Here is an 11,165-nt window from a genome sequence, read left to right as displayed (position 1 = left end):
GTGCTGGGGCAGGGACTCTGCTGCCTGCCAGGGACAGCTCTCAGCCAGCCCTGGCAGCTGCTCCCAGCGCTGGGCAGAAGCTCTGGGGGGAAGGAGCCGCCCTGAGCAGGGCAGGGGCTGCTGCTGAGAGGGGCTGGGTGGGGCAGGGCTGCTCCCAGCTCCAGACCAGCCTGGGCACAGCTCCGCAGGGCACCTCCCAAAGAAGGTAAGCCTGGGATTGCTGTAAAGATCGGGAGCTTTCCTGAGAGTGTTTTCAATTTCCTGCTTGAAGAAGGATGGGAAAGTTGGGGTGATGACAAAAAGATTTTTTTTATTTTATACAATTTTCATATATTTGTAGCTCTACAAATTACTATTACATAGTTATAAATCTATATTCTTTTTTTAGGTCTATTAAACTCTTAATGAACTCTATTACTATTATATACATCTATAACTATAATCCTTCATTAACTTTATTATTTTCCCTAACCTTTTTCTTTGATTTTAGAAAAATAAGCTGATTGTCTAAATGCATTCCTGAAATACATATAGTATACAATACATATAGTATCCTGTAAAGTCTTATTATCAGGAAGAGGACCTACAAGAAGAACATTTTGTTTTTTGACCAGAATGTGAGCAGTCATAACAAAAAGTCAAGGCAAAGAAGCCCTTGGACCTACTCCAATGGATTGAGGCAGGGGCGTGTAACTGGGGTAAGTGAATCTGCTATTGGATGTTCCTGTTAAATATCCTAATTAATCAACCTTAATAAATTGTTGACATCAGGCCCTGGGTGTGCCCCATCCCCACTGGGACACCTGACAGCTTCCAATTAATGTCTGGTTTTTACTTTACTGTTCTAACACTCTTGCAAGGGAATTTTTTTTCTCTTTTGATTATAAAAAACAAGGGGATGAGAGAAGCAGAACAGGAATTATAATCCAAGAATCCCAGGACATTCTGAGTTGAAAGGGACACACAGGATCATCAAAGGAATATTTGATCTTTTACAGGGACTGCAAAACTGTAAATTAAGCTGATCAGTGTCTCTGCTGGGAGCCTCCCAAAGGGCCCTCAGCCACTCCTCAGCCCTGCACAGCAGCAGCATCACCTTTGCAGGGCCCAGCAGGGCTCTCCTGAGCTGCCCTTGCCCAGCTGCACACAGAGCCTGCCCCAGCCAGGGCCCTGCACACAGGCAGGTTTCTGTAGGGCCCCAGCCAGGGCACGCAGGCTGGGATGGGCTCTGTGAGCGCTGGCAGGGACAAGGCTCCTCTCAGGAGGGAATGTCCAGGCCCAGAGAGATGCTCAGGGAAGGAGAGGGGGCTGGAGAGAGCAGGGCTGGGGCAGGAGGGCACTGTTGGTGTGTGGGAGGTGCCGGGCACAGCTGGGCACGGGAACACTGTCCTGAGTGCCCGGCTGTCTCTGCCCTGCCCTCTCAGGCACAGCACCACAACATCTGCTCTTGCTTCTGCACTGCCCTGACATTGGCACTGTTATCTGCTGCTCTCAGGGAGGCTCTGGCATCTGCAGCAGCTGAGTCAGGCACTGCCCTTGGCATTCCTGCCAGGCAGGGCTGTCCATGGCAATGGGGTGTCCAAGCTCCCCTGGCACCTGTGGGGCTGTGGGCAAAGCAGTCCATGGCAAAGGGGAATGAGCTGAGCCCCCTCCCTGAGATCCCATCATGGGCACAGCCAGGGATCTCCTTGCTGTGCCCTGCCAGGCTCTGAGCTGCCCTCCTGGGTGCAAATCTGTGCCAGAGCCTCTGGGAGTTCCCTGAATGTCCCACGGGCAAGGGCAGAGCTGCCACAGCTGAGGAAATGCTGCTGGGTTTGCCCAGGGAGCCGTGAGTGTCCTTGGCACAAGGGGGTGCTGAGACCTTGCCCAGAGACCTTGAGAGAGGGTGAGACATTCAGGGATCCCTCTGCTCTGGGCAGGGTCTGGTTTATCCTAGGGTGACCCGGGAGTGTGACTGGGCTCTGATTGCAGCCAAAGGTGCAAAGCCAGGGCAGCTGGGAACAAGCCCATCCAGCCCCTCACCTTCCCTGAGCCACAGGGAATCCTTTGCCTCTCCCATCTCTCAGTGGCAAACTCTGAGTGCAGCAGAAATGCTGGGGATTTGTGACCTCACAGAGCCAGGAATGATGTATGGGTAAGAAAAAATTCTTTAAACCAGCACCTGCCACCCATGTCCTATAGAATTGGGAGTGCAGATGCTACCAAGACTTCCTGCAGTAGGAGTGATTCCCCTGACAAATCCTGAATATCCAGCCTTGTCCCTCTGCCACATGGCCACAAACCCAGGGCAGTGGGGCAGGGATGGCTCCTCGAGAGCCCCCATGAACAGGCCTGGCTGCTCCTGGCACACTCAGCCAGCACAACTGGAGCTCAGGCAGGGACCTGGGTGAAGGTTCTCCCAGAGCAGGAACAAGGCTGGGTGAGTCCCAGCGGGGCAGTCTGCAGGGAATGGCCCAGGTTTGGCCCAAAGCAGCCTCTGCTGACTTGTCACTGTCCTTTCTCCATGAACAGGTGCCCATGTGCAGCCGCAGCAAATGTCCAACAGCAGCTGCATCAGGCACTTCCTGCTGCTGGCATTGGCAGACACGCGGCAGCTGCAGCTCCTGCACTTCTGCCTCTTGCTGGGCATCTCCCTGGCTGCCCTCCTGGGCAACGGCCTCATCATCAGCGCCGTAGCCTGCGGCCACCACCTGCACACGCCCATGTTCTTCTTCCTGCTCAACCTGGCCCTCGCTGACCTGGGCTCCATCTGCACCACTGTCCCCAAAGCCATGCACAATTCCCTCTGGGACACCAGCAACATCTCCTACATTGGATGTGCTGCCCAAGTCTTTTTCTTTCTGTTCTTCCTTGGATCAGAGTACTTCCTCCTGACCGTGATGTGCTACGACCGCTACGTGTCCATCTGCAAACCCCTGCACTACAGGACCCTCCTGGGCAGCAGAGCTTGTGCCCACATGGCAGCAGCTGCCTGGGCCAGTGCCTTTCTCAATGCTCTCATGCACACGGCCAATACATTTTCCCTGCTCTTGTGCCATGGCAATGCCCTGGGCCAGTTCTTCTGTGAAATCCCACAGATCCTCAAGCTCTCCTGCTCACACTCAAACCTCAGGGAATTGGGGCTCATTGCTGTTAATGTCTGTGTAGCTTTTGGCTGTTTTGTGTTCATTGTTTTCTCCTATGTGCAGATCTTCAGGACTGTGCTGAGGATGCCCTCTGAGCAGGGACGGCACAAAGCCTTTTCCACCTGCCTCCCTCACCTGGCTGTGGTGTCCTTGTTTATTAGCACTGGCACATTTGCTCACCTGAAGCCCCCTTCCCTGTCCTCCCCATCCCTGGATCTGGCCCTGTCAGTTCTGTACTCGGTGGTGCCTCCAGCCCTGAACCCCCTCATCTACAGCCTGAGGAACCAGGAGCTCAAGGCTGCAGTGTGGAGGCTGATGAGTGGATGGTTTCGCAAACATTAAACTGCTGGCCAATTTCTGCAAATCACTTGTAATATAAGTTATCTTTGATCCTTCTTGTTCATTTAATTTTGGAGGTTCTTTTCCTTTGTTTTAATATTTTTATATTGTCAAAAAGGAAATGTCAATCTTTGTGCCATTTCTCATTTTGTTTCTCTCCACCCTCCCTGTGACTACACACTGGGTCAGTGAGGGGTTGTGCTCTCAATGGCTTTAAAGGAACTAAAGGATCTCCCAGCAGAGTTTTCTGCAGAGATGCCCTTTTGTTGTCTTCTCTGGAGCTGCAGCAGCAATGTCTGTGTGCAGAGCTGGGGCAGATCAGTGCTGGCCCAGCAGCTGTGCCCAGCAGCAGCAGCAGCAGCACTTGGTGTTGCCAGTGCTGCTGCCGTGGTCCTGCCCCGCTGCCCTGGTGGCCCTGGTGTTGCTGCAGGGCCTGAGTGCTCTCGGGGGCGGGCACAGCCCTGGGGGTGGCAGTGCCGGGGCTGCAGCAGGGACAGGCCATGGGCACTGCTGGGGCAGCGCTGACGCCTCAGGCCAGGCCCTGGGGGCTCCAGGCTCCTTGCCCAGGCTCTCTCAAGAACACGGCCAGGCCAATGCTCAGCACAGAAACCCCCGTGAGCAGCCCCAGGCTGGCCGTGGGCAGGCTGGGGGCAAACAGCATGGCTGGGGCTCTGCAAGGGCCCTGGGGCAGACGGGAAGGAGCAGCAGAGCAGGGGCTGATCCATGCCCAGTGCGCTGCACAGCCCAGGGCAGCGTCCCAGAGCGTCCTCATGCAGCTGCCAACAACATCCCCCCTCTGCAGCCCTGGCCTCTCCCCCAGCTCACACAGGTACCCCATCCTTGCGGGCACAGACACGGCAGCACTGCCTCAGCAGCCCCTGTTTGCATTGCACACAGCAGGGGCAGCACCCCCATGCTGTTGCTGTGGGGACATGAACCTGAGGGAGCACAAATGCCATCAGCCCCTGGGGCCAGCAAGGCCTGCGGGACACCAGGGAAACCACTCAGCTTTGTCCTGGCCTCTGCACTCAGCCAGAGAGTTTGTTCCCATCAGCTGGGAGTTTCCTGTGCCACTGCAGACGCTGTTGCTCAGAGCCAGGGCTGCCTGGCAGCCACCCCCAAACTGCCCTGACCATTTCCTTTGCCTCACCTTTGCCTTCTTTGCTCTTCTGCTTCAAATTTCTTCCCATTGCCCAGCCCTGTTCCCTGCCCTGCAAACAGCCCATCCCTGTTTGCCCTTTCCTCTCTGGCCCCACTCCCCATTGCAGTTCCTGACTTGGCACCTTGGGAATGTCCCTTGGGCAGCAGGATCATCCTACAAGTGCTGCAGGAATTGTCTGCAGGCTCCTGCAGTGCCTGGCGCTGCTCCCTTGCCAGAGGCACCCCAGGCCAGGGGGGCACATCTGGGCTGCTGTGTCTGCCTCTGGGGCTCCCTGTTCTGGGCAATGAGGAGGAGCTGCAGAGGCTCTGCAGGACTGACAGGATGGGCTTTGGGGCTGGCAGGAGAAGCTGAGGGACCTGGGCTGCTGGAGCTGCTGAAGAGGAGGCCCAGGGCTCATCCTGCAACTGCTCCAAGGGTGGTTTCAGAGAATCACAGAATCAACAAGGCTGGAAAAGACCTTGGAAATCATCAAGTCCAACCTGTGCCCTGACACTGCCCTGTCTCCCCTGAGCCTCCTCTTCTCCAGGATAAACAACCCCAGCTCCCTCAGCCACTCCTCACAGGATTTGTGCTCCAAACCCCTCCCCAGTCTTGTTGCCCTTCTCTGGACACGCTCCATCCCCTCCATGTCCTTCCTAAATTGGGGACCCCAGAACTGGACACAGCACTCGAGGTGCTGCCCAAGCAGTGCTGAGCACAGGGGAAGAATCCCTGCTCTGCTCCTGCTGGTCACACCATTCCTGATCCATTGGAGTGCCAGGGGTTTGATGAGGGAAATGGTGCGGAGGGGGTTGGGGACAAAGTTTCGTGTATTATCAGCCATGAAGGGTCTTGATCTGTATATATCTCTTTAGAGTGCATTAGAAGGTACTGGGGGTCAATATCAGTTGGACATTGCTGATACCAAGCTATAAACAGGAAAAGAATACAGGACAAAACTGTTCTCTCTGCATTGTTTTCAATACAATGTATTCACATTAAATAAACTACTGAAATCCCTTTAATTAACCAGAGAGGAATTGAACATTTAAATGATTCCCAGGGGCTTTTCTTGTTCTGCTGTTTTGAACACATGTGTATGAGACTTTTTCAGTGAATTCCTGAACTGAAGAGCTCAAGACAGAAGAGGCCTCTGGAGTAGTAAAATTCATCAGCAACTCCAAGTGGCTGAGGATCCATCCCCATCAGAGAAGCAAGGAACAGAAATGGGCACAGCTTTGTGGCTGCTGTCCCAGCTTTGGCATGGGCCCTGGGCCTGGAGCAGGAGCAGCTCTTGAGGGCCCCAAGGCCGGGGCTCTGGTGCTGCCCTGGGCAGATGGGATGGCAGCAGGGGCTGCAGAGCTCTCAGCACCTCAGCCCAAGGGGAGCAGGGCAGCCAGGGAGCCTCCTTTGGCCTTGGCCCAGCACCTTCCCCCATGGCTGGGGCTGAGTCCTGTGGCAGCTGCAGCTGCTGCTGTGCCCTTGGCAGGGGCTGAGGCCGTGGGGCCAGTGGCCAGAGCAGCCTGGGCTGAGCAGAGCTGTGGGGCCAGAGCCGGCTGGGCTGGGCTGGGCTCAGAGAGGCCCTTGGTGCTGCCCAGAGCTCAGGGCAGCTGGCAGAGCTTGCAGGGAGCTGGGCTGGGCTCCGAGAGCCTGGCCCAGAAACCATCAGTGTCCATCTCAGCCTGGCTGAGCGTGCAGGGGCAGGACTCAGGCCAGGCCTTGTGGGGCAGGGCCAGCGCCTGTGCAAGGCATTGCAAACAGGCAAGTGGCCCAGAGAGGAGGCTGCTCTGTGCCCTTGGTGGCAGGGACAGAGCAGGGAGGGGGCCCAGGACATTTGTCAGCGCCAGCCTCTGTGCCCATGTGTTGGCAGCCCTGGCTGCTGAGCCCAGCTTTGGCCTGGGCTGAGTTTGGCTGTGGCCTGGCTCCATCCTCCTGCAGGGCTCAGGGCCTGTTCCCGGCCATGGCCAGCCCTGGCTGACTCTGCTGGCCCAGAGGCCGGCAGAGCCCGGGGCAGGGCTGTCTGTGCAGCCCCACAGGTGCCAGGGGCTCTGCAGGAGCTGGCAGAGGCTGCCCAGCAGGGAGGCCATGGGGCACAGAGCCCCAAGGCTGCTGTGGGCACCACGGCACAGGGGCCGTTCCCAGCCGCAATGCTCCTGGCCTGGGCTGGGCCTGCACAGGGGCTGGGCCACCATGGCTGGGCCAGCACAGGGCCACAAAGGGGCCACGCAGCCGCTCACGGGGCTGACAGCAAGGCCAGGCACACACAAGCAATTGCTGAGCATGGCCTGCGCTGCCCAGGCCTGACTGTGCCAAAGGCAGAGCTCAGCTGCCCTTGGCGGCTGCAGCAACACTCCAGAGCCCAAAGAGCCTCCATGGCTGGGCTGGAGACCAAGGCTGCAGCAGGGAAATGCAGGGCTGCTGCGGGATGGGGAGGCCATTGAATTCCAGCACACACCTCAGCTCTCTGATGATCCCAGCACCATGCTGGGCCCTGTTTCAGCCTGGAGCAGAGCAGATGTTGCTGGCACAGGAGCCCTGCGGGGCTGTCAGGGCCCTGCAGCTTGCAAGGTGCTCTGCTCTCCCTCAGGTGCTCTCAGAGAGATCCAATCCCAGGTGGACACCTCAGGGCGCAAGTGGCACTGCCTGTTCATGGGCACACAACTGATGTCTGCCTGGAAAGGGGCACAGGTGTTAATACCTGTTAGTTTCATAATATACCAGCAGATCTTTATTATCTGGGTCATTTGAGTCCTTTTAAGAAATGGCAATGTTTTCCCATCAGGAACAGGAATTTCCTGGATCTACTGGATTCTTCTAATAATGGCAGAAGATAAAATACTGATCTTCCCCTCTACTTGTGTCACCAATATTCAGTCTAATATTTCCTCTTGCTCTTCGTTCATGTGTTTTCAGCTCTCTTGTTTAAACGGCCATGTCTAAGGGCATCTCTTCACTAGGCTCTCTGGAACTTTATTCTTCCCATTCCTTCCAGATTTTCTCCTCCAGATGCTCTCTGGTCCTTCAAGTGCCTCTCAAGTGACTGGTTTCATGCTTTGACCTGAAGGGAGTTGCCTAATCTTTCTTAAATTCAAATAAATATCCCATTAGTCAACATCTTAATTCTGTTTATGTCTATCACTGAATTACCTTTTCTTATGTCTTTGTCTAAAACTGTTCCTGTACAGAAATTCCTGGTGGATGGGGGACATTTCAGATGCTGCTGGGACATCCCAGAGAGCTGAGGGAAGAGCTGTGATGGTTATTAAACTGTTCAAATGTTCAACTTGTGTTTGTTGGCAAGAAACCTTTCTGTGCCTCTGAGTGTCACCAGGCCCTGAGCCCAAAGGACACAAACCTGATGAGTTGTGGTTCCCACTGCAGGGGCTGTACTTGGACCTTGGCTCTGCACAGGAGAGCTCTTCATCCCCTTTCTCTCTTTTGCTCCCTCTGGGCATGGAGGGAGCTCCTGACTTCAGCCTGTGGCTTGTGTGTGCAAAGAGCAAATCTGGGCAGAATTGGGGCAGGGAGGGTTTGGGGGGACCTTGGGATCTGTGCTGGGCACAGAAGGTGTTTTCCATTGCTCTGAGACTGTCTGCTGTGCAAAGCGGATTTAATCCACCAGCAGAGGACGACTTTTGCATTTGATGGAGCTGTGCCTTCCCTTGGCTTTGTTGGTTCACAAGAAATGAACATCCCTCTGTGTCTCGGGCAGCTCCTTCTGCAAGGAAAGCAGGTGGGAGTTGGAGCCAAGGAGCTGAAAGCTGCAGGTGCAGCCTGGGCTGGAGGGAGCTCAGATTTGCACAAGGCTGCTCTGAGTGCCAGGGCTTGGATGGGGGAAATGGTGGGCTGGGGGTGGGGACAGAGTCTGATTGATTGTCAGCCAGGAAGGGTCTTGATTTGCATATCTATTCAAACTGCATGAGGAGGTACTTGGATTCAGTGTCAATTGGAAATTGCCCACATCATTTAATTAATAGGAGAAAAAAACTAAACAGGACCTGAAAAATCTTTTCTCACTGCCTTTTTAAATATATTGCATTCACTTTGGATAGACTACTGAGATCTGTCTAATTCACCACAAATGATTTGAAAATTAAAATCAAATGATTCCCAGAGGTTTGCTAAGGTGTTCTGAATGTTCATGAGCCCTGGGACACTGAATTCCTGCACTGAAGAGCTGAAGGCTGAACAAGCCTCTGGAGCAGGGAAATTCAGCAGCAGCCTCCAAGTTGCTGAGGATGTCAGCAGCCCCCAGTGAGGCCATCCCTGCCCAGAGAGCGTGGGGGAATGGGCAGACAAGGAGAGCGTCCCTGGGGCTGGGGCAGCACAACTCAGAGGCACCAGCGGCTCCAGCTGGGCAATGGAGTGTGGAATGTGGCTGGGAAAGCCCTGCCTGGGCTGGGCCAAGCAGGACACACAAGCCCTGACTCCCATCCCCCAAACATCTCTCTCAAGGAGACATTTAAAAGGAAATTCTATTTTTTTTGTGTACTCTGAGTTAGATGCACTAAGAAATATCAATAAGAGAGTCTGAGGAGCTCAAAACAACCAAACAGCCTTTACTGGCAACTTTAAAAAATCAAATAAATTTTTTGCAAAAGGTTTAATAGGACATTCAATCAACAAAACAACACTTCTCAAAGCATTAATTTGGCCCATTCAACTTCACAAACTCTAAGCCTGTTCAATTTTAAGTTAATCAAAATTTGCAGGAGGACAAAAAAAGAAGTATTTTTCTTTCTCTCTCTCAGAGAGACAGAAAGAAAAATAAGATTCAGAGAAGCACACACACAGCTACCAACTCCTGGATTCCAGCACTGTTCAGATGGAAATTCCAAGAGGAGGAAGGGTCAAGATGTGTGCTTGCCTTGTGGTCAGCCTTCAATACCCCTTGGTCTCCCTGGGCCCTTCCCCCAGGTGGGGCTTGGGCTCATTTGGTCCCTCAAGAGCTGGGCTGGGGGCTGCAGAGGTGGCTGTGGAGCATTGCCTGTGCTGTGCCAGGGACCGGCAGACACTGCTGGGCTGGGATGGAGGATCTGGGGGGATTGGGGTTCCAGGGCAGGGCAGGGCTGGGCTTCCAGGGCAGGGCAAGGCTGGACTTTCCTCCCCCAAACACAAAATCCTTTGAGCCACAATCTCCTCCAATCTTTCACAACAGGCAGTGTTGGAGGTGAAATCCCAATTCTGGCCATGGGGGCCTGGCCAAGAAGGGCCGTTCTTTTCCATAGGAAGGAAAGCACAGAGCCCCAGTGTTTGGAAGGCAGGTGAGAGCCTCACTAGGCCAAGGCCATTCAGACTTCTCAGAAATGACATATTTTGTCTGGGAGCTATCTTTGGATGTAGGGAATTTTGGAGGTAGAATCCCAATCTCGGCCATGGGCATGTGGAGAAGCAGGACAGTTCTTTCCCATGGAAAGGAAATCTCAGAGCCTTCCCCAATGTTTTGGGGACAGATGGGAGGTGAAACCAATGCAAGACAGATTTGTCCTGGCAATATTCCTATGGGAGCAATCCCTGGATATAAGGAAATTTGGAGGTGAAATCCCAATTCTGTCCATGGGTACCTGGCGGAGAAGGAGAGTTCTTTTCCATTGGGAAGGAAAGCACAGAGCCCCAGTGTTTCAATAGCAGATGAGAAGAGACCCTCAACATTCCATGGTCAGTTGGACCAGTCAGGCAGTGAACGGGAGGCCAGACCAGCCAGACCTGTTCTATGTTCCCTTGCTTTTATGAGGTCCTGCAGTATCACCATGGTCCCCTTGGTTCCATGGGGCCCCACAGTGTCCCAGTGATGCTTTGATTCCATTGGGTCCGGCAGTGTCACAATGGTCCCCTTGGTTCAATGGGGTCCCAGAGTGTCACAGTGGCCCCTAGGTTCCAGAAGGCCCTGCAGTGTCACAATGGTCCCAAGGATTCCATGAGGCCCTGCAGTGTCACAATGGTCTCCGTGGTTCCACAGGCCCCACAATGTCACGGGACTCCTCTGTTCCATAAGCCTTGCAATGTCACAATGAACCTTTGGACCCTGGGGGTTTGAAGTGTCACAATGGTCTCCTTTGGCTCCACAGTGTCACAATGGACCACTGATGACATCAGGCCCTGCAATATCACCCTGGAGTTTTGGTTCCATGCAGCCCTGCAGTGTCACAAAGGCCTCTTGGTTTCACCAGGCCCCAGAGTATCACAATGGTCCTCTTGGTTCTGTGAGGACTCCCAGGGTCACAATGGTCTCACTGGGTCCCTGAAGCCTCACAGTGTCTCTATGCTTTGCCTATTCCATTAGCCCACATAGCACCACAATGGTCTCTGTGATTCCATGAGTCCCCTCAGTGTCACAATGGTCTCCTTGGTGCCATGGTGCTCCTTAGTGTCATAATGTCCCCTTGGCTCCATGAGGCTGTGTAGTGTCCTAATGGTCTCCCCATGGTTCCATGAGGCCTTGCAATGTCACAGTGGACCCTTGGTACCATTGTGAGACCATTGGTTCTCGCAGTGTCACAATGGCCCCTTGGTTCCATGACACCCCAAAGTGTCACAATGGTCTCCATGGCTCCATGAGG

The 11,165-nt window shown here is 54.2% G+C and overlaps 1 protein-coding gene across 1 annotated transcript; it reads left to right on the top strand.

Moving 5' to 3' along the window:
• Positions 1-2,126: 2,126 nt before the first annotated feature.
• Positions 2,127-3,467, top strand: LOC143692978 (olfactory receptor 14A16-like). The gene is made up of 2 exons (XM_077173058.1): positions 2,127-2,134; positions 2,669-3,467. Exons 1-2 carry the CDS (start codon positions 2,127-2,129, stop codon positions 3,465-3,467), a joined length of 807 nt encoding a protein of 268 aa, XP_077029173.1.
• Positions 3,468-11,165: the final 7,698 nt, after the last annotated feature.

This window comes from Agelaius phoeniceus, unplaced genomic scaffold (genome assembly GCF_051311805.1).
Source record: "Agelaius phoeniceus isolate bAgePho1 unplaced genomic scaffold, bAgePho1.hap1 Scaffold_110, whole genome shotgun sequence".
Classification (NCBI taxonomy): Eukaryota; Metazoa; Chordata; class Aves; order Passeriformes; family Icteridae; genus Agelaius; species Agelaius phoeniceus.
This window is presented reverse-complemented; position numbering and strand designations above follow the sequence as displayed.